Here is a 24,534-nt window from a genome sequence, read left to right as displayed (position 1 = left end):
GCTGTGTGACAGGGTCCCAGCGATTTGAAAGATCGTTATACGGGACGCATGCTCGTTCATAAACTCGTTATGTGTGACACCCAACATGCGATTTCAACAACGACTCATAAACGATCCAGAAAGTGTGACGTAGTAGCGATCTCGTTCACGATCTCGTTATGTGTGACTGGACCTTAAGATAGGAGATGGCAGTGGTGCTGATAAGAATCTAAGTAGAAGTGAGAAGCGGAGCGCGGCCTCTAGCTCCTCCCTCTGCCTTTAGCTCCTCCCCTCCATCTACATAGAATCTTATCAGCACCAACTGCCATCTTCTATCCCAGTAATAGGAAAGTCCTCACTGAATACAGATTTTACCTGGGAATAGAGAATATTGATAATGACTGATCAATTGTGGCAGAGAAAGAGGCAGATTTCTCTAATAAGATATATTACAAAGTTTCTTATTTTAATGCACACTGCTGATTTATGAATTAAAAAAATAAAATGATGATCCAACCACTCTGATCCTGAGAATGAAGAGAAACCAGTATTGTTGTGGGGCTTCATCCTCTTCTAATTCGCACTCCCGGACGCCAGGTTTGGTTCACTTGAATCGGAGCTGCGTCCTCCTCATCTTCAGGATTTTTGGGTTCCCAGAAGTAAGATTCCAACCAGTCATGACATGAGAACATATCCTAGTGATTTACTACCACTTTATCAGATGGACTATCCCTCTTAACAGTTTTTATACTTTGCAGAATTGTAGTAAACCTTATAAATATACATTACTTAGAGGCGTAAAGGTGAGCAATGTTTGATATAAAGGGGTTAAATACGCTCCTGTTGGCTTGTTTTGATGTCTTAAGAACACTTTTTCCCATTTTTCTGTTTACTCTAGGTCCATGGGGAATTTACAGCAGTCACTTGTATGCTTTGAGAAGAGACTTGTGGTTGCTCATGAACTTGGGGAGACATCAAACAAAGCCCAGGCATATGGTGAACTGGGTAATTTGCACAGTCAGCTAGGAAATTATGAGCAAGCAATATCCTGTCTAGAGCGTCAATTAAATATTGCCAGAGAAATGAAAGACCAGATACTGGAGAGTGATGCGGCCTGTGGTCTGGGTGGAGTGTATCAGCAGATGGGAGAATTTGATACAGCGTTACAGTACCATCAGCTGGACTTACAGATAGCAGAGGAAACCAACAATCCATCTTGCCAAGCTCGAGCTTACGGAAATCTGGGCCTAACCTATGAATCTCTGGGAAACTTTGAGAGAGCGGTGGTTTATCAGGAACAGCACCTTAGCATTGCAGCAGAAATGAATGACCTGGTAGCGAAGACATTAGCTTACAGCAGTTTAGGAAGGACTCATCATGCTTTACAGAACTATTCTCAAGCCGTGATGTACTTACAAGAAGGTAAGCTTCAGGATGTCCACAGAATACCCACAATGTTAATAATAGAGAATATTTAATGCAAAATAATGTTAGAATGTGGTCTTTACAATCTAAGTTAAAGGCAATCTGTCAGGAGGTTTTTGCTATGTAAGCTGAGGACAGCATGCTGTAAGGGTTAAAATATGAAATTCAACTGTGCTTCTCTTATCAGGCTCCATGCTGTTGCTTACTTAAACTAAAAACTTAATCAGATAGTGATTATCATTACTGTGACTAGGTGTCTCGTGCCATGTTGTCCTCTGATCGACACCTAACAGTCAATGTACAGTCTCCATAGAGAGCCTGGTGTGGACGGGACAACTGTCTCAGCTCGGCTAAATGGCTAAATCTAAAACCACAGCTGCAGCCAGTAATCTAAGGGATACATCGCTGGGTTTGGAATCTCTTTGCCTATATCATGCTGCTCTCAGATTAGGTAGCAAAAACCTGCTGACAGATTCCTTTTAAGGCTATGTGCACACAAATATCAGCAGCAGATTTTTCTGCATCAAAAAATTTTGGGCAGTGAAAACACTGCATAAAATACTAGTGTTGTTGACACGTTATTTTGTGTTTTTGATGTGTTTTTCCCATTCATGCAGGTTTAAAAAACAAAAAGGCTTTTCTAGTTCAAATCTGCAAATAAAAAATAAGCAGCATGTGTGTGAGATGTCAGAAATCTCAGTCTCATTGCTGGTACTGCAAAAATGCAAAGTGTGAACATGCCCTAATACATTATGTTTTTTTCCTGCAAAAAAAAAAATGATGTTAACAGTGCAGCGTGTGAACTTATCAACGGATGTGTGCTTTAGTCTTGGCTCCTCCAGGATGATCACAGTCTTGCTGTCAGGGAACAACACCAGTCATGTTCATATTGAAAGGATAAAACCTGAGTCCCGTGTGGCGCTGACATAGGTGTGCCGTGTGTTTCATCCGGCCCTTCAGATGCTGTTAGCAGACTGCAAACCTGTGCTAGCCGAACATGATCCTGGCAGGTATTCAACTGCTGCCTGTAAGTGCTAAATACAGTTAGGTCCAGAAATATTTGGACAGTGACACAAGTTTTGTTATTTTAGCTGTTTACAAAAACATGTTCAGAAATTAAATTATATATATAATATGGGCTGAAAGTGCACACTCCCAGCTGCAATATGAGAGTTTTCACATCCAAGTCGGAGAAAGGGTTTAGGAATCATAGCTCTGTAATGCATAGCCTCCTCTTTTTAAAGGGACCAAAAGTAATTGGACAAGGGACTCTAAGGGCTGCAATTAACTCTGAAGGCGTCTCCCTCGTTAACCTGTAATCAATGAAGTAGTTAAAAGGTCTGGGGTTGATTACAGGTGTGTGGTTTTGCATTTGGAAGCTGTTGCTGTGACCAGACAACATGCGGTCTAAGGAACTCTCAATTGAGGTGAAGCAGAACATCCTGAGGCTGAAAAAAAGAAAAAAATCCATCAGAGCGATAGCAGACATGCTTGGAGTAGCAAAATCAACAGTCGGGTACATTCTGAGAAAAAAGGAATTGACTGGTGAGCTTGGGAACTCAAAAAGGCCTGGGCGTCCACGGATGATAACAGTGGTGGATGATCGCCGCATACTTTCTTTGGTGAAGAAGAACCCGTTCACAACATCAACTGAAGTCCAGAACACTCTCAGTGAAGTAGGGGTATCTGTCTCTAAGTCAACAGTAAAGAGAAGACTCCATGAAAGTAAATACAAAGGGTTCACATCTAGATGCAAACCATTCATCAATTCCAAAAATAGACAGGCCAGAGTTAAATTTGCTGAAAAACACCTCATGAAGCCAGCTCAGTTCTGGAAAAGTATTCTATGGACAGATGAGACAAAGATCAACCTGTACCAGAATGATGGGAAGAAAAAAGTTTGGAGAAGAAAGGGAACGGCACATGATCCAAGGCACACCACATCCTCTGTAAAACATGGTGGAGGCAACGTGATGGCATGGGCATGCATGGCTTTCAATGGCACTGGGTCACTTGTGTTTATTGATGACATAACAGCAGACAAGAGTAGCCGGATGAATTCTGAAGTGTACCGGGATATACTTTCAGCCCAGATTCAGCCAAATGCCGTAAACTTGATCGGACTGCGCTTCATAGTACAGATGGACAATGACCCCAAGCATACAGCCAAAGCTACCCAGGAGTTCATGAGTGCAAAAAAGTGGAACATTCTGCAATGGCCAAGTCAATCACCAGATCTTAACCCAATTGAGCATGCATTTCACTTGCTCAAATCCAGACTTAAGACGGAAAGACCCACAAACAAGCAAGACCTGAAGGCTGCGGCTGTAAAGGCCTGGCAAAGCATTAAGAAGGAGGAAACCCAGCGTTTGGTGATGTCCATGGGTTCCAGACTTAAGGCAGTGATTGCCTCCAAAGGATTCGCAACAAAATATTGAAAATAAAAATATTTTGTTTGGGTTTGGTTTATTTGTCCAATTACTTTTGACCTCCTAAAATGTGGAGTGTTTGTAAAGAAATGTGTACAATTCCTACAATTTCTATCAGATATTTTTGTTCAAACCTTCAAATTAAACGTTACAATCTGCACTTGAATTATGTTGTAGAGGTTTCATTTCAAATCCAATGTGGTGGCATGCAGAGCCCAACTCGTGAAAATTGTGTCACTGTCCAAATATTTCTGGACCTAACTGTAATTCAATTCACTGACAGCAAATAGAGCTGTTGAAAGCACTAATGAACTGAAACAGGGTATACGGGAGAAAAAACTATATCTTTGTACCGTATTAGCAAGCAAGTAGAAAAAAATAAAAATTGCAAGTCTTCATTGATTGATACCTTTAAACCCTTTCACTAACATGGATATTTTCTTTTTCACTAAGGTCTTTTCCTCCTCTACAGAGAGCTATAAAAGAGCATAGTTTTTGTAGGATTTTGTTTTGAAGGGAATCTGTCACTGGGTTTTTGCTACCCTATCTGAGAGCAGTATAATGTAGGGACAGAAACCCTGATTCCAGCGATATGCCCCTTTCTGAGCTGTTTGCTGTCATTCTGATAAAATTAATGTTTTCTATGCTGCAGATCTAGCAGTTAGGGTAGAGTCACACTTGCGTATCGCTTCTGATGCGATATGCTAATGACCCTTGGCTCCTGTTCTGCTGCGAGCGTGAACTGAGTGTCATACGACTGAGATCGGATCACAGCTGCGGAGGAGAGGGAGGGATTAATCCAACCATCACCTCCATTGTCAGCCTGTGCGTATATCACATTGCACTTGAATGACATCCGATTGCAGTCTAATGTTTCTCTTGCACCCATAGACTTGTATGGGTGCGAGTGAAAGGCTCTCACAGAAAATCGCAGCATACTGCGATTTTCACATCAGTCCATTTAGCGCTGAGGAAAAACTTGCAGATCTGAGTTGCAGCATTGTCTTACATGGGGCGGAGTGCAATGCAAGATTTTCTTGCATTGCACTCGTGCGATTCATACACAAATGTGACTCTACGCTTATACAGAGCTCATAAATATGCTGGACTACCTGGCAGCATGCCAAGTAGTCCTGTAATGATAATTTACTGCTGATTAATCAAAACTACACTAAGCAGCCCAGTAAGTGACACACCACTGGAATCAGGATCTCTGCCCCTATGTTATGCTGCTCTCAGATTACATGGCAAAAACCTGGTGACAGATTTCCTTTATTTGACACCATTCATTTTACAGAAAAACAAGAAAGAAATTCCAAATGTATGGTGACAATTTTCAATTACACTATAATTCTTGTGGGTTTTTAAGCCATTCATTGTGCTATACAATTGACCTAGAAGTCGCTATGACTACAGTGATACCAAAAAACTTTTAAATGATATTAGTAATTTAAAAAAAAACTAACAAAACATGTTTTATTTTTTTTTGCATGATGAGCTGGCTTTTTTTTATTGATACTAGTTTTGGGGTACAAATGAAATTGTTTTCTGCATATTGCATTTTTGAGAAAGGTGGCTTGACGGAAGCAAGTTAATTCTGACATCTTGTATGCGACACCGCTACAACCTATATGTTTAGGGTTTTTTTATTTTTAAAATGGAAGGAGAGGGCTAATTCAACATTTTTAGTGGACTTGAACCTGCAATCCTTTGACTGCTTGTTCTATATACTGTATGTAATGTATTACAGTATTTAATGTAAATGATTGCCTAGTATAAATGCCAGTCTAGGGCAGGGCTTCACAATAGTACTAAGGGGCCTTCATCATCCTCGCACCATGATAATGTCACGGCGGGAGTAGGGGGGGGGGCAGCTGAAGCTGATGCGGCTGCAAACCGACAACTCCTTCAGTGACTGATATTGGCATCTAAATGGTTAAACAGCAGCCATCAGAGCTCTCTCTAGTTGTTATTGTTAGAGGTAGATGTTGGCCATGTAGCACAGCCAGCATCTGCCATGTCTGACCCCGTTCCACACATGCGGCCTCTGGTGGAGGCAAACGTACATCCACATGTACCAAATTGCTAATGGCTAATTGAAAAGGTGATAATTTTTAAAAACTACAAACAATGAGAAGAGAAATGTCCATTCTGAGCCAAATCTGCTTCATTTTAGACGATTATGTGGAACATCTTTAAAAGGATAATTCGATCTACATTCATAGAAAATTCTGTAACATTTCCTAATTGCTAACTGCCCTGGATTTCCTGACTCCTGTGCCATCACAGACAGGGTTTACATAAGCATAAGCCTTCCCATAATTGGATGCTCTGGGGTGCGGAGATCCCAAGAGGGGTAGAGTCATTTTTGGATGGTGAGAAGGGTTGGCTTAAATGATCCATTATGTTTAGTTGGGGTTCAGCTTCTGGAAATACCACCAACCATTTGAGCACAAGAAAGATTTCCCTTCAGCCTATTCCCTGTACTGCTCAGGGAATTGCAGCAATAACCCATTCAAAAGAATAGTGAAGGAATAGCGGCACTGCTACTGGTTCATTCAGAGGATTGGACATCGGTAAGTAAAGGCGTATCATAACAATCCGCCCTCACATACTATACTGGGAGAACTCTATTCATACCAAACTACATGGATGATTTTATAGAAGCTCAAACAGTTCCTGAAGTCTCTCACTAATTTATCTGCTGGGAAAAATCTGGTAATACTGCAGCCGAAGAAAATCAAATCATCTCCATCATTGTGGAATCCATCAGCAGAATCATATCTGCTATTTACAGTAATCTTTCTTCTGCTGAAATTGCAAGCTAGACATATAAAGGATAGGCTGACACTGTGCATAGCACACAAAGATACTTGAGACCTTTATCGAAAATGAGAAAGTCAGGTGAGGACTATAACTTCACACCTAATCATTGAATGGACCTTCTATACCATTGTCCCTTATATAACCATATAGTCTCACATCATTTTTTCATGGTCCATGATCGGAAAGAAGTACCATGTCGACCTGACTGCAGATATCCAGACACAAACAGTTCCCGATCATTGGCCATGTAAAAAAGATGTGTGAGTCCTAAAGTTAGGCAGAAATCATGTTTCGAGGCATTAGGGAAGAAGTAGGAGGATGGCAGAGCTTTGAGGGGGAAGGCCAGGAGGGAGTTGATAAGTTATGCTGTCATCATCTCTGGTACTGCCTCCTGACTACCTGGGAGAACATGCATTATCTTTAGTGGGGTTTATGGGTTTCTATCAGTCTTAATGGGAAAACCGCACTGTTTTGGCCTGAATTGTTTGGACAAATCAGTGACAGAGAATCTAATGGAGATTTTGAGTAAGCATTATAGGTGCAAAATGTGCTGGTTAGTGATGAGCGAGCACTACCATGCTTGGGTGCTCAGTACTCATAACGAGCAGTTAATGCTTGGATGGACGCGACTCGAGTTCCCGAGTATAATGGAAGTGGATGGGGAATTCGAGCATTTTTCCCCATTGATTTCCATTATACTTGGGTACTCGGGTCCCTCCGAGCATTAACTGCTTATTATGAGTACCGAGAACCCGAGCATGCTAGTGCTCACTCATCACTAGTCATTACGAGTACCGAGCACCCAAGCCTGATAGTGCTTGCTCATCACTAGTCATTATGAGTACTGAGCACCCGAGCCTGGTAGTCCTTGCTCATCACTAGTGCTGGTGTACTCCTTTAACAGTATTGGTCCTTCTGGAAGATAGCTAGTTTACATACTTTTTTCCCATGGAGCATTTTGTCTAAGACTGAATACACCGGCTGGATTTTCTCAGTGAGAGAACCATTTCCCCTGAGGAACCATTATTGAATAAACAGTACAATTGGGCAGTAACACTCCTATGTGGCTTGACAAATATGGATTTGGAATAGAAACATGGAATGAAAATTTTATGTGAAGGACTCAAGTGTTTATACAAACATGAGAAGTTGGCTCAGTGTTAGAAAGATGATCCCTTTATTAACCGTCTCTAATGTGTCGATGAGGGAACGGCCATGTGTACATTAGCTTACATTCTGCTTGTTTGTCTTACACAAAGGCTTGAGGTTAGCAGAACAGCTGGCCCGCAGAGAGGATGAAGCAAAAATTAGACATCGGCTTGGACTTTCGCTTTGGGCAAGTGGGAATTTGGAAGAAGCTCAACACCAGGTCAGTGCGTGTATCAGTCACGGAATAATACATAGGAGAGAAAGATGGATATGATTACGCTGTGTGGTTTAGACGCATGCTTGAAAGAAAATGTTATTTCATGCAGCAAAACTGTAACAATTGTAATTCTTTTTTTTATCAGCATCTCAGAACTAAAGAAACAATTTCTGAGACCGCCAATAGTTTGTTGAATAGGGTTTTTCGCTAGCTGTAAAAGTTATTGTGTAAGAGCCCAGGGTAGGGAATAAAAAAAACCTGTAGTCAACTCCTGGACGGACGCCGCTCCACAATATTGGCTACCGTGTCCCCTACTTGTCTCCTGCCATAGACACATAATGGCTGCAGCTTTCACATTCTGTCCAAACCATATATCCCTGACCAATATTAGATCAGTGAGGGCCCAACCAGCACCCCCTATCAGGTAATAGGAAAGGCACAGCTCTATCTTGTGATAGCTGCCGTAGTGAACATTATCGCTACGGCAGCTTCACACGCACTTACCTGCCCTGCGACGTCGCTCTGGCCGGCGACCCTTCCTAAGGGGGCGGGTCGTGCGTCATCACAGCGATGTCACACGGCAGGCGGCCAATAGAAGCGGAGGGGCGGAGATGAGCGGGACGTAAACATCCCGCCCACCTCCTTCCTTCCGCATAGCCGGTGGAGGCAGGTAAGGTGAGGTTCCTCGCTCCTGCAGCTTCATACACAGCGATGTGTGCTGCCGCAGGAACGTGGAACAACATTGTACCTGTCGCTGCAGCGAAATTATGAAAATGACCGACACTACACAGATCACCGATTAACGACGCTTTTGCGATCGTTTATCGGTGCATCTAAGCTTTAGACGTTGTGACGTCGTTACTGGCGTCGGATGTGCATCACTTTCGATTTGACCCCGACGACATCACAGTCGCGATGTCGCAACGTGCAAAGAACCCCTTAGTCTACTACTCGAACAACCCCATCTCAATCACTATATTTTCCTCATGGGAAATAACAGCCTTCTGTCCTCCAGTGCAGGGGACATTCCAGTGATGACGGTGCCTGCCCTCCCGTAACAATGTCAGATGAGCCCTATAGCAAATCAGCAGCCGCTTTACGCTCACCTCTTTCAGATGTAATTCTTATCTGGAGGAAGTCAGAAAGCAATAGCACATTCTCAGGTCTTCTGGGTGTCAGTTTTGTCTGAAATAAGTGAAAAGAAAGCATACACCGATTGGCTGGAAGGCTCGCATGACATCATGTGACGTGGCCCCCCCGGGAGTGCAGGTGCCGCTATTGCGCAGTATATAGGCTATTATTTACATGGGGGAAACAGAGTAATTGAAAAGGGGTTGTCTGAGTAGTGGACAACCCCTTTAAGGATCCATAGGATAGAGAGGCAGATCAGTGTCATACACATATTTGTAGGGTTGTTTCCCACTTTATGGAGCCATTATAAACAAAGCCTTACCTAAATAACGGAATCATTACTATATTAAATTATTTTCAGGCCTCCAAACTAAACACTGCACATCTGAGTCCTGCGCTGTGTTTATTGTTCTTGTACACACTGGCGCATTTTCTTCAATTATACTTTTAGATCCTTAACCTATTAAATCTCAGGAAGCAATAAAACATTGAAGATATAACAATAAATAATACATTCCAGCTATATTAAGACAGTACATCAAATTATGTATATGTGCACCCGGCATTAATGAACATGCTGATAGAAGCAAAAAAATATTAATACGAGAGCAAGTAGTAACGACTGAGAAGAGACGCTGGCATCCTAGAACCGAAGCCTGGAGACATATTACTGCTTCATCATTTGGAACATAACACATTCACCTCCTTATATGTCTACATTAAAGGGCTTGTCCCCTTTATCTTTTTATATTAATTGTATTGGGGACATGTTTTTCTGGCATACATCAATATATATTAACAAGTTCTTCTTTATTAACATCACCCATTTCTTGACAGGCTGCAGCACACTTCTGTAGTCAAAATGGCTGCTGATGAAGGAGCATGTGACCAGACCTGTTCATCAGCCTCCTCCAAATGAATAACACCCCTTGGTTTTTTTGTTAAAATAGGCTGATGGACAGGTCTAGTCACATGCTCCTCCATCAGCAGCCATTTTGAAGAAAAAGAGAGCTGTGTAGTCTGGGACAAAGTTGTCACGAACCTGTACGACTTGTATATGAGTAAGTGGCACACAATCATGTCCCAAACACATTTACTAAAATAAAAGAACAAAATAGAATCACTCCTAACCCACAAAACATGGCACAGTAATATAACCGACATCATAGATCTCAAGTAATTGAGATCCAACTGCAGTACCAGGTTGTGCCTGGTAAGCAATAATGGCAACGTAGAGTTAACTCATGTGGTCCCTTCGGTCAGTTAGGGTATCCGACAAATCTAATACATATTAAGGTAGCAGCGCTATGTATGATACTTAAAGACATGTTATGGACATACTGCAGAGAATATCTGCAGCATAAGTTGCACATTTCTGCTGCGGATGTTAACCCAGATGTGGCTTTTGAATTGCAAAGGGTGAAATATGCGGCTTCACACTTTACTCCAAGTGGAAGAAATACTGTTCCTTCACTTGTACAAAACTGTGAAGGCTGCTACCGATCAGTAGCCGCAGATTGGCTGCAGCGGTCACAAGACATTTGTCTCTGTCGGGTGACTTATTGGTGACACAGGGCTGACATCAGAGAAATGGTGCCTGACTGAAAAGTATGTATAGAATGTTTTTAGTTTATCATGCACCCCAGGGCTATTAAAAATGGACAATCCTATTAAAGAGGACCTGATCAGGGTAAAATGCTGTTCTTCTGCCTCAATAGATCAGAAGGACTCTAAATGGGTTAATGAAAGAAAAAACTTATTCACCCCAATGACTGCGCTCCAGGACTTAACAGGGTGCAGGCGGTCCACTGGACAGGCAGGTCAAGAATGTGAAATCAGGAGAAAGGGGGAGGATGGATCCAGCACCAATTCCAATGTAATAAAATCCAAAAAACTTTAATGGGTCATTTAAAAACTATATTACAAAAAGTTCCATGATGAACGCCTAAGCATAGGTGCTTAACGCGTTTCAGACTAGATAAATAACATAAAAACACAGTCCTTAATCATGACTAAGGACTGTGTTTTTATGTATCTAGTCCGAAACACATCAAGCACCTATGCTTTGGCGTTCATCATGGAATTTTTTGTAATATAGTTTTTAAATGACCCAATAAAGTTTTTTGGATTTTATTACATTGGAATTGGTGCTGGATCAATCCTCCCTCTTTCTCCTAATTTCTAAATGGATTAAGTTGACAATGGTTTTATTTGTCTATGTGCTTCAAGGCAAATCTAGGCCCTTCCTCAGGACAAAATCATAGTATAATAGATACTGATCATCTCATTTTATCCTGATCATATCCTATCTTGGTATCTTGGTGTGCATCACCCGCAGACCTGCCTGTCACACACGCATTAGTAGTTGTGTCACACACAACTATCCCAGGTAAGGAGTTAATAATCTAATCTCTACCTCTATTGTAACCATATAAGACCTTATTGTGCTTGTTTTCTGCTTTAATTTCTCCCATTAAAGAGGACTTGTCTCTTGTTCAAAAATTGTTGTCAAGTATCTGGACTCTTGATTCTCATACTTTTGTCCAGTATGCAACATGTTGCTCAATAGCAGAGATCGCATTGGGAGAGTGAATGTGCAGTCAGACAGCTATACAACACGGACAACGATTGCATCGCAATGCTCGGACTGGCTGGCGAGTCTCCTGATCTGAGCATGACAATGTGTATTTCTATGCAGCTCTCATGCTCAGGTCAGGAGAGCCGTCAGCCAGTCTGAGCTTTGCGATGCAATCGCTGTCCATGTTATATGGTTATGAGACTGCGCTCCAACATGTGAAATCTCTGTTTGTATTACATCAGGGCATTTCTTTAGACTTTTCTCTGGGGGCATATTTACCCCTCCCTCCCAATCACAGCTCGGCAGCTGATCTAAGGCAGGCTTTACACGTTGCGACATCGCTACCGATATATCGTCGGGGTCACGTCGTTAGTGACGCACATTCGGCGCCGGTAGCGTCATCGAAATGTGTAAATCCTAGGTGCGACGATGAACGATTGCAAAAGCGTAAAAAATCACTGATCTGTGTCACGTCATTCATTTCCATAATATCGTTACTGCTGCAGGTACGATGTTGTTTGTTGTTCCTGCAGCAACACATATCGCTGTGTGTGAAACCGCAGGAACGACAAACATCTCCTTACCTGCCTCCACCGCCAATGCGGAAGGAAGAAGGTGGGCAGGATGTTATGTCCCGCTCATCTCCACCCCTCCGCTTCTATTGGCCGTCCGCTTAGTGATGTTGCGGTGACATCGCTGTGACGCCGAACGCACCTCCCCCTTGAAGGAGGGATTGTTCGGCGATCACAGCGACGTCGCCGACCAAATATGTGCCTGTGAAGCTGCCGTAGCGATGATGTTCGCTACGGCAGCAAGCACCAGATATCGCATGTACGACGGGGGCGGGTGCTAACGCACTTGACATCGCTAGCAATTGCTAGTGATGTCACAGCGTGTAAAGCCTGCCTAACAGTCTCAATCAATGCTAAGTTGTGATTGGCAGCATTTGGAAGGGAGCAGTGAAAGCATATACCACAAGAGAGAACTATGAAGGAACTCCTAATTGTACTACAAGCAGAGATTTCACATATTGCGCTCCTAAAGCCACAAATCTGAATACCTCTGCAATGGAGTAAAACAGAAAATAGCGGCAAAATCAGGAAGAGCAGGGATTTTTACTAATTATATAGCTCAATTCTGTTGAGCAAGTGACAGGTCCACTTTAAGGCTCCTTTCACATTGCGTTTTTCCCTACGTCCACAGGTCCCATCGGAGGATCCGTCCGAACTGCCCGAGGGCGGTTCGGACGGATCCTCCGACGGGACCTGTGGATGTAGGGAAAAACGCAATGTGAAAGGAGCTTAACTGCATCATTACTGCAATGAAATCAGATCATCAGTATTATAATCCAAGACAACCATAATCACAAGTTGATGCTGTAGTTTTGCTAAGATTTTATAGATTTTTTTTTGTGAAACTATATGATTGCAAAGATAACTTTTTGTCTGGACTATTTTTCGATTTTCTTCTGCACATTTTCAGGAAAAATGGTCTATAAATGAATATATTTCCCTTTTAACATGCTTGCGTTGTGCTGCAGTCGGCTCATGTTTCAGAAATGTAGCATAATCAATATCCATAAATGAAAACATACCGCCACATACTGTAAATAAATATACCACAGCATCTGCTCTTCCTTCAGACTGGCTGGCATAATTCTAGTTTAATTACAATAGTATGAAATGACCAAAATAGCATCAGTCCCCTTAGGACACTCACATTTCAAGACAGGTTGTCAGATATTTAATGAGCAAAGTGTTCTCTCTGGTTTCAGCTTTACAGGGCTTCAGCGTTATTTGAAACAATACGGCGTGAGGCACAGCTCAGCACGGACTACAAGCTCTCCCTCTTTGATCTGCAGACGTCGTCGTACCAGGCTCTGCAGCGGGTGCTCATCAGTCTTGGTAAGAATAACGGTATTCCTCAGTCACAGACAAGGGCTGTTGTCATGGCTCTTACGGGGACCTGTCACATACAAATAATACACTGCTGTCTTTACAGCATCACACAAGGATTTATCTCCTGTCGATGGCAAATACACCAACAGACAACTATTCTCTCCCTTTCATCACAATGACAGAATGATTTTCATTGGCGCTAGAGAACAATTTGCCAAAATAATCACTTGAATATCCGCAGACCTAAATATATGATAAGCAAAACCAAAGATCAGATTTAAAGGGGGTTTTCTAGAAGTTTAAAAGCTGGCCTAGAAGAGAATATGCTACCTGTTATTAGTCACCTGTTAAATTCCCTGTTGTTCCAGTGTAGATGCTTGTGCGGTTCCCATCGGTCTTTGTTTACTTTACACAGTTATGACATCACGTACTTCCACATGACTCCCTCAGCCAATCACTTTTCTCCACATCTTCCTGCAGGGCATCCAACCTTTACTGCTGAGGCCAGCTCAGATCATTCCGAAAGTATACAGAGACCGGTTGGGAACACGTTACTGTTGCCACTGGAGCAGCAGAGGATTTAATTGGTAACCCCTGGTTATTCTTTATTTGATCACATTCCCTCCTTTTTTTGGACCTTGATCCAAGCTGACTATGGGTCTCATGCCTCAAACTATAAGCATTTGATATGTCTGTGTAATACTCTTCATTCAGGTCATGAGACCCATAGTTGTCCGGGACTTGTAGACCAGCTAAAACGACTTCTATACATTAATGCCACCTTTCCTTTAAAGAAGTGGTTCACTACTTATTTTTCCAAGCCACATCGATAAAATGTTGAGAAACAAGGCTTTTCTCAAATACTTTGTTCAGCCAATAGTGCCTGTGAGTGGTGCTATTGCGGTCCACTCATCCACTTTTTGTGACCCCTGGGGCTGTATGACCTCTGATGTCTGCTGATGTCACGTCAACTTCCAGTTAATCTGACATCTCTTTGGCCAGCCCCAGTCTTCCTGAATGACTGGGCTGTGGGAAGTGTTTCACCGCTCCTCAGCCCAGCGTCACAGTCCAGCATCTTCCTGCTCTCTCCTTCACTGCAGAGCGTCGCAAGCAGGAGTGATGCTGGGATGTGACGAGCGGTGAAATGCCGCCCACCGTCCAGTCACTCAGGCAGACTGGGGCCGACCGCGAAGATGTCAGGTCAACTGGAAGTTGATGTGACATCACTGGACATCAGAGGTCACGGAGCCCGGGGGTCACTTCATGGGGATGGGGATGAGCGGACCGCAATAGCGCCACTCACAGGCACTATTGGCAACACAAGGTATTTGAGAAAAGCCTTGTTTCTCAACAATATGTCTATGTGGCTGGTAAAATATGTAGTGAACCTCCTTTTTATCAGTAAGAAATGCGATAAAAAACTCAACCAGTAAAAAATAAAAAGTAATAGGACCACAGGATCCAATAAGTAATTATTTTATTGTACCCGTAGAGGCAAAAAAAAAAAAAATCACATTTCATCCTCTAATACAGATGGGCCATTTTCTAGCACTTTTTAGGGTCACTTATTTGTAGAAATAGTTTTTTCTGAGAAAGGTGGAAATATTCCTGACCGCTGCATTTATACAAAGTTCAGCATTTAGTGATCTCTTGCATTGCTAAGTCATAGATCATACTTAAATATTACAATAATGGAGATTCATAAAAACAGAAAATGGAATGTACATAAGTACAGTAAAATAGCCATCAACCCCTTCATAACTGGGACAATTTCCATTTTTGCATTTTCGGTTTTTCTTCCTCTTCTTCCCAGAGCCATAACTTTTTTATTTTTTGTCCACATAGACATATGATGGCTTGTTTTTGTTTTTTTCGGGATGAGTTGTATTTTTGAATGACACCTTTCATTTTTCCACATCGTGTACTGGAAAATAGGGGAAAAATATTCCAGATAGAGAGAAATTGTGAAAAAAACCACAATTCTAACATGGTAAGAATGATTTCACATTATGATTCTCCTCATCAGCATTATTACGCCAATACCAAACACGTTCAGATTTTTTATTAGTTTAGTGGTGAAAAAAATGTAAGAATTCTGCAAAAAATATTTGGGGGGGTCATGTCGCCATTTTTCAAAACCTGTAACATTTTTACTTTTTGGTCAGTGAAGCCGTGTGATGGTTTATTTTTTGTGGAGTCAGGCAATGTTTTCATTGATACCATTTTGGGATAGATTTGATGTTTTGATCACTGATACACCATTTTATTTGTTGTATTGCATTGATCAAAAAAAACTGTAATTGTGATGTTTTTGATTTTTTTTTGTTTACCGATCAGGTTAATTTTTTGAACTTTTATATTTTTCTTTAACATTTTTTTTTTACCGTTCTTATTAGTGCTATATACAACATTGCTATAGTACTGCTGTATATAGTAAAAATTACAGTCTCCTTTGAGATTTTAAAAGAGCATTGTTACGACAAGAATGGAGGTCTTTACCAGACCCCCTGCTGTCATAGCAATCCATCTGCAACCCGCGATCACGTCATGGGACCACCAATGTGTGCTTAGAATGGAGCACCATTATGCCGACGCGTGCTAGTGTTTGACAGTGGGGTTTAACAGGTTAGACGTTAGAGGCAAGTCCTGGCACCTGCTGATTATGGGGCGAGCTCACCTAATGAGCCCGCTCTATACATCCACTTCCAACTTGCGCCATACATGTATGGTGGATGTTGTGAAGGAGTCAAGAGACATGTGCTAATAGAAAGGCATCATACGCCATAATAACTAGGTGACACATTTAAGGTGTAGGTGGTAAACATTTCACAGAAATACTGTACAGTATGCAGACAATTGATACTGCAATGCTTTAGGGCCATATATAGTTTTCACATCCTTAGGACTTGGGTGCACGGCCATATTTTCTATCTGAGTGCTATCTGTTTAAAAAAAGGAGAGCACGCGGACCAATGTTATTCACTGGGACAATGGAAATGAATGATTTTTTTCACTGACTGATTTTTTATGTGAAAAAAATACCAGCATGTCCAATTTTCCTCCAAGAATCAGATGGCATTCGCCCATTTATGTCTATGGGTCCGTGAACAAAATCAGGCTGCACTTGGATGACATTCAAGTGTGGTCTGATTTTCACGGACTGAGAATGGAAAAGATGGAGAAACTTAATTTTTATCACTATCTCCAAGAAAAACTGTTTCCACTCTGTTGGAATTCTGATTCGCCTCTGATTAGCAGAATCGGATTGTTTTTCTCGGATGGAGAGAAACCAGTAATATGCGCCTAACCTATGCATGATAGAAATTTGCCATAGAACACAATATTGAAGAGGAAGGAAAATACTTATCAGTGGGTTATTTCTATCAGGTTACATAATAAATGGTTAATATATATTTTAGGACATCATGACGAGGCTTTAGCAGTTGCAGAGCGAGGAAGGACGCGGGCTTTTGCAGATCTTCTTGTAGAACGCCAAACTGGACAGCAAGATTCGGATCCCTATACACCAGTGACAATTGATCAAATCCTGGAGACTGTTAACAGCCAAAGAGGCCTGGTGCTCTACTACTCCTTGGCTGCGGGCTATCTCTACAGCTGGTTGCTTGCTCCTGGATCTGGTGAGAGTGAACTAACTTTTTTTATTTATTTTAATTAATGCGGTTGTTTGATGAAAGATGATATCACCTATCCATACTTTTATCCCTGTTAGAATGGAGAAGTTGTGCACACGTTCGACTGCTGCCCTATTCTCTATGGGACTTCCAAGCACTGCACTTAGTATTTTTCCGGCGGACCCATAGATAATAAATGGAGTGGCAGTGAAGCATGCCCATTGCTGCTCCAATTGGCATAAAAATAGCCAGACAGACCATTTAAAGCGACCCTGTCATGTAAAGAAATGCTATTAAGCTGCAGATATGGGGTTAATCGCAGGTTAATACCATTGTGTAGCTGTGCGGCCATACCCGCTGCTGGTAGGAAATGCACTTAGTTCCTCCATGCAACCTGGGACTTTTGGTCACAGAGGCGCATCCGGTGCGGCTTCAGTCACCGCTCAGTGTATAGTGAGCGGCGGCTGTAATCATATCTCGGCAATGAGAGAAACCAGCTCTGAACTGATGCAATGCTGAACCGGTTGTCAATCAGTGCCTGGGGCATGGTTACAGTGACGCTCACTATATACTAAACGGTGACTGAAAGCATGCCGGCTCGCCTCTATGACCGAAAGCCGAAGGCTGCGGGAAGGAATAGAGTTAATTTCCTCCTGGCAGCAGGGTTCTCTATGAGGCGGGTGCATGGCGTGAGAACATTTTTACCCTGCAGATTATCCCCTATGTGCAGGTTAATAGCATTTATTTTTACATGACAGGTTCCCTTTAAAATAGGAATGTTAATAGTTTACTTTTATATATTTTCAAAATGCAAAGAGAATAAACAAAAGAGAAATCTATAGTAAATCAATATTTGGTGTGACCACCCTTCTAGGCACACTTGCACACCATTTTTTAATAAACATAGCAGGGAGATTGTTCCAGATATCTTGGAAAACGAAACACATATCTTCTGTGGACAGAGTCTTGTGCAAATTCTTTTTCATGTAATCCAGGTTAGACTTGATACTGTTGAGATCAGGGCTCTTTGGGGCCATATCATCATGTCCACAACTCCTTGTTCTTCCCTATGCTGAAGATAGTTCTTTATCACTTTGGTTTTATGTTTGGTGGATGACCTATGACATGAAATTATCTTCCACAACCTCACTTATAACAGAAAGCACCCTTAGGTAAACTACCTGGGTATTTTGAAGCAACGCTAAAAAATAATAACAATGAAAATATCATAGAATAAATCCAAAATATTTTTATTCCATCATTTTTTATTCAAACATAAACCCTCTTGAAAAAGCTGGCGCGAAACGTACGTCGGGGAAAGGAGAGAGTCATCCACTGCTCAGGTATTTACTGAAGTCAGGTTAACGTTTAAACTTATAATGATGTTATATTGGTAAAAGCGATGTGGTGTGGAATATGTGATTCTTGCGGTGCTATGTGATATTGTCGGGCATATATTGGGAATTTACATTGGTTACGGCCACACTTAGTGTAGCCTTGTGTGGCTTAAGGCTGGTTACGGATTTATTAGCCGACTGATAGGTAGAGGTGTGTCACTATTTCATATGCCTAAGTTTAGGTGAAATCACAGATATTGTCTGTCTATCGGCTGGTAGTAGGATTTTTTTGCCAGAGAGGCACTTTGAATACAACATCAGATTATGTGGTATGGAAATTCCTCCCTTAGTGGTCTGGCTTTATTTCTTGACATATGTCTTTAAAATAGAGGCCGATGTCCCATGCCCTTATTCACTGCTCTCCATATGTGAAAATCAGCTGGTTTTAACCCCTTAAGGACGAAGCCAGTTTTGTCCTTAATGCCCAGGCCATTTTTTGCAATTCTGACCAGTGTCCCTTTATGAGGTTATAACTCTGGAACGCTTCAACGGATCCCGGTGATTCTGACATTGTTTTTTCGTGACATATTGTACTTCATGATAGTTATAAATTTAGAACGATATTTTTTGCTTTTATTTGTGAAAAAAATCGGAAATTTGATGAAAATTTTGAAAATTTTGCAATTTTCAAACTTTTAATTTTTATGCCCTTAACCCAGAGAGTTATGTCACACAAAACAGTTAATAAATAACATTTCCCACATGTCTACTTTACATTAGCGCAATTTCTGAAACAAAATGTTTTGGGGTTAGGAAGTTAGAAGGGGTCAAAGTTCATCTGCAATTTCCCATTTTTTCAACAAAATTCACAAAACCATTTTTTTAGGGACCACATCACATTTGAAGTGACTTTGAGAGGCCTAAGTGACAGAAAATACCTAAAAGTGACACCATTCTCAAAACAGCACCCCTCAAAGTACTCAAAACCACATCCAAGAAGTTTATTAACCCTTCAGGTGCTTCACAGGAACTAAAGCAAAGTGGAATGAGAAAAGCAAAAAATAAAATTTTACCCAAAATGTTGCTCTACCCCAAATTTATTGACTTTTAGAAGAAATAACACAACAAAATGAACCCCAAAACTTGTTACCCACTTTCTTATGAACGCGCCAATACCCCACATGTGGTCAGAAACCTTTGTTTGGACAAATGGGAGGGCTCGGAACAGAAGGAGCAATATTTGAATTTTGGAAAGCAAATTTGGCTGAAATAGATTGCGGGCACCATGTTGCATTTACATGTCCGCTAAGGTACCTAAACAGCAGAAACCCCTCACAAGTGACACCATTTTGGAAACTAGACCCCTTAAGGCTTCTATATAGGGGTATAGTGAGCATTTTGGATCCACAAGTACTTCACAGATTTTGATAACGTTACGTTGTCACATTGAAAATTTTCATTTTTTTCTCAAAAATGTTGCTTTAACATCAATTTTTTCACTTTTTCAAGAGGTAATTCCAAAAATTTGACCCCAATGTTTGTTACCCACTTTTTTATGAGTGCGGTGATACCTCACTTGTGGTCTGAAACCTTTGTTTGGAGAAATGGGAGGGCTTGGAACGGAAGGAGCAATATTTGAATTTTGGAAAGGAAATTTGGCTGAAAAAGATTGTGGGCACCATGTCGCATTTGGAGGACCCCTAAGGTACGTAAACAGCAAAAAAACACCACAAGTGACCCCATATTGGAAACTAGGCCCCTCAAGGAATTTATCTTGATGTTTGGTGAGTACCCTGAACCTCCAGGTGCTTTACAGAAGTTTATAACATTGAGCCATGAAAATAAAAAAATAAAATTTTACCACAAAATTGTTACTTCAACCAGGTAGCTTTTTTTTTCACAAGGGTAACAGGAAAAAAATCACCATGAAATTTATTGCGCAATTTCTCCTGAGTTTGGTGATATCTTATATGTGGTGGAAATCAACTGTTTGGGCACACTACAGGGCTCAGAAGAGAAGGTGTGCAATTTGACTGCAAAATTGGCAGGAATCAATAGCGGACGCCATGTTGCATTAGGAGAGCCCCTGAGGTGCCTAAGCAGTGGAGGTCCCCCACAAGTGACCCCATTCTGGAAATAAGACCCCTCAAGGCTTTAATCTAGGTGTATATTGAGCATTTTGAATCCACGAATACTTCACAGAATTTGATAAGCTTAGGTTGCCATATTGAAATTTTCATTTTTTTCACAAAAATGTTGATTTAGCGACACATTTTTCACTTTTTCAAGAGGCAACAACAAAACGTGTACCCCACAGGTTGTTATCTAATTTCTTGTGAGCGCAGGGATACCCCACATGTGGCCAAAAACCTTTGTTTGGATAAATGGGAGGGCTTGGAATGGAAGGAGCACCATTTGAATTTTGGAAAAGTTGAAGTAAATTGCGCGCACCATGTCACATTAGCAGGGCCCCTTGGGTACCTATACATCAGAAACCCCCCACAAGTGACCTCATTTTGGAAACTGGACCCCTCAAGTATTTTATTCAGGAGTATAGTAAACATTTTGAATCCACAGGTACTTCACAAAAATGTTGCTGTAGCAACAAATTTCTCACTGTTAAGGGGGCTTTACACGCTGCGACATCGCTAATGCGGAGTCGTTAGGGTCACGGAATTGGTGACGCACATCCGGCCGCATTAGCGATGTTGCTGCGTGTGACACCGATGAGCGATTTTGCATCGTTGCAAAAACGTGCAAAATCGCTCATCGGTGACATGGGGGTCCATTCTCGATTATCGTTACTGCAGCAGTAACGATGTAGTTCGTCGCTCCTGCGGCAGCACACATTGCTATGTGTGACGCCGCAGGAACGAGGAAGCTCTCCTTACCTGCCTCCCGGCCGCTATGAGGAAGAAAGGAGGTGGGCGGGATGTTCCGGCCACTCATCTCCGCCCCTCCGCTTCTATTGGTCGGCCGCTCAGTGACGTCACTGTGACGCCACACGGACCGCCCCCTTAGAAAGGAGGCGGTTCGCCGGTCACAGCGACGTCGCCGGGCAGGTAAGTATGTGTGATGCGTCTGCGCGATGTTGTGCGGCACGGGCAGCGATTTGCCCTTGTCGCACAACAGATGGGGGCGGGTACCCACGCTAGCGATATCGGGACAGATATCGCAGCGTGTAAAGTAGCCTTTAGGCTATGTGGCCATGATCCAGCGACACGGCGTCTAGTACCCAGTGTCAGCCTCCTGCAGAAATGTGAGTGTTGTCCACGGGAGAACGCAGCTGCCCATGCCCACGATTTGGGTTCAGGCTGCTGTGGAGCTCTATGCTACCTGCAAAGAACACTCATCTCCGCAGCATAAATTGACATGCTGAGGCTCGGGAAGCTGCGCCACAGGTCGATTTATGCTGCGGAGAAAAGAAACAGTGGGCACGGGATTTCTAAAAATCCTGCCACTGTGCTTCTACTGCACAACGCAGCGTTATGGACGCAGGGAAAACACTCTGCCCCCAAAACGTTGCAAACCCTGATTGTGGGCACATAGCCTAAAATGCTACAATGGATGAATGGATAGATGTCAAACATATATAACGTCCCACCCCCCTGCATATTCTAAGCTGGCGCCCTTTAGTGCCTTTCATGTGACACTAAAGGATGCCTAGCCTTGTATTTAGCCCAAAAAAAAAAAAAATAATTAAAATAAATGACGTGGGGTCCCCCCTATTTTTGATAGCCAGCTAGGGTAAAGCAGACAGCTGTAGCCTGCAAACCACAGCTGACAGCTTCATCTTGGCTGGTGATCAATTTGGAGGGCTCCCCAAGCTGTTTTTTTTTTTTTAATTATTTATAAATAAATAATTAAAAAAAACAAACAAACGTGGGGTCCCCCCAAATTAGATCACCAGCCAAGGTGAAGCTGACAGCTGGGGTCTGGTATTTTCAGGATGGGAAGAGCCATGGTTATTGGACTCTTCCCAGCCTAAAAATAGCAGGCCGCAGCCGCCCCAGAAGTGGCGCATCCATTAGATGCGCCAATTCTGGCGCTTCGCCCCAGCTCATCCCGCGCCCTGGTGCGTTGGCTAACGGGGTAATGAATGGGGTTGATACCAGGTGTGTAATGTCACCTGGCATCAAGCCCAGCAATTAGTTATGTCACGGTGTCTATCAGATACCCGACATAACTAATTGACAGTAATAAAAAAAAAATTGACAACAAAAAAAAATTTATTTGAAAAAACACTCCCCAAAACATTCCCTGATTGACCAATTTATTGAAAAGAAAAAAAAAAATCCACTGTAATCCATTTGGACGTCCCACGTCGCCTCTGGACCTTCTAGAATATGGGGGACACGTTCAGGGAACGTATCCCCCATTTTCTAGGAGGGCAGACCCTCCATTTGAGGAGAGTGGGTGCAAAGAATCTGCACCCACTCTCCCCGGGTCACAGCTGCAGACTCTGTGCAGCAGCAGTAGCCAGCGTCCTGAACACAGGAAGCTGTCATCTGCTCGGCACATGTGACCGGAGTCTGCAGAGAAGGAGCCGGAGGAGGGGGCCGCGGGGGATCAGCGCTCCGGTATGTATGACACCGGGGGACACCGGGGGACACCAGGGGGAGGGTAGGGGGGGACCCGGCAGGGCCTAGGGAGCAGGTTTCTGTCGTATGTGTTATGGCACATACGACAGAAACCATAGGAACACTGTAAATGCGGCCGGCGCGCTGCTGTGCTCTCCGATGCGCGCGGCCATCTTGGATTTTCGGGAGGGGGTTGGGGGTCGGGGGGGGCACTTTGGGGATACCGAGGGGACCGGAGGGAACCGGGAAAAAGATTTATCTCCCATCTGGCATGTTTGATCATGCCAGATGGGAGATAAATGATTTTTTACCGGCGCGGTCATTTACTATAACTTGATGATCGGTATACGGTGTATACCGGTCATCAGGTGAGCGGGGACCGGAAAAACCGGCCCGAATCATGATCTCCAGGGTCTCAGCTACCCCCGGCAGCTGAGACCCCGGAAATTTTCTGACTCTGGGGGGCGCTAGATCCTTTTTTCCGACCGCCGTTTTAAAACGGCAGAAAGGAATAAGTACCCTTTTTTAGTGCCGTTTTAAAACGTAACGCGGTCGTAATGGGGTTAAAGATTTACAAATAGATTAATTGGTAGATATCGACTTCACTGATAAAATTTATATTTTCAGAGGTAAAATCAAGAAATTTTGTGTATTTGTCTGCAGATAGGAAAGGAGTAATTTCTTGCTACTTATTCCTAGATTTTTCATATATTCAATAACAACTAGTAAGTCGGTGAAGCACTACTAAGATAGTCAAATAACGAAATTAAAGTTTAGGGATGATTAAGATTTACTATACCACTATATCGTTATATAGATGAGTGTATTTCTTTGCCAGTATGATGAGCCGCTGCACCGTATGAATTAAATTAAAAAATTGATGTTATTGTTCAGTAGGACATATATTGCCAAACTTTTTGTACCTGAGGCAGTTTTTTGGATGTAACATGAGCTCCTTTGTGGTGTGGTTTATGTTTGAATAAAAAATGATGGAATAAAAATATTTTGAATTTATTCTATGATATTTTCATTGTTATTATTTTTTAGCGTTGCTTCAAAATACCCAGGTAGTTTACCTAAGGGTGCTTTTTGCGATATAGTTGCTTCTTTGAAGGCTAATTTGACATGTTTCTGGACTTTGTGTGTTTCTAATTCACTTATAACAGAGTTTGGATGTTCCTCACCCAGGTTTAAGCTTCCTTCAAGCTGTTTCTGTTTCAGTTGACGTTTGTGTTTCAACCAACATATGAAAATGTTGATCATTATCACCTATTTGGTATAACTGGTTACTCATACACCTGACCATAATCCTAAAAAAATCAATGACTTTGTGTAAGTGTACCCAAAAGAAGT

At 42.3% G+C, this 24,534-nt stretch overlaps 1 protein-coding gene across 2 annotated transcripts in view; it reads left to right on the top strand.

Moving 5' to 3' along the window:
• The window catches only part of TTC28 (tetratricopeptide repeat domain 28), a 672,774-nt gene that overhangs the window by 431,217 nt on the left and 217,023 nt on the right, over positions 1 to 24,534 (top strand). For both annotated transcript variants that reach the window (XM_075320126.1, XM_075320118.1), the window contains exons 7-10: positions 878 to 1,401; positions 7,919 to 8,028; positions 13,509 to 13,638; positions 17,052 to 17,270. In XM_075320126.1, coding sequence (XP_075176241.1) covers positions 878 to 1,401; positions 7,919 to 8,028; positions 13,509 to 13,638; positions 17,052 to 17,270 — 983 coding nt within the window. The remainder of the gene's footprint in view (positions 1 to 877; positions 1,402 to 7,918; positions 8,029 to 13,508; positions 13,639 to 17,051; positions 17,271 to 24,534) is intronic.

This window comes from Anomaloglossus baeobatrachus, chromosome 1 (assembly GCF_048569485.1).
Source record: "Anomaloglossus baeobatrachus isolate aAnoBae1 chromosome 1, aAnoBae1.hap1, whole genome shotgun sequence".
Taxonomy (NCBI): domain Eukaryota; kingdom Metazoa; phylum Chordata; class Amphibia; order Anura; family Aromobatidae; genus Anomaloglossus; species Anomaloglossus baeobatrachus.
The sequence above is the reverse complement of the archived record's forward strand: the minus strand, read 5'-3'. Positions and strand labels throughout refer to the sequence as shown.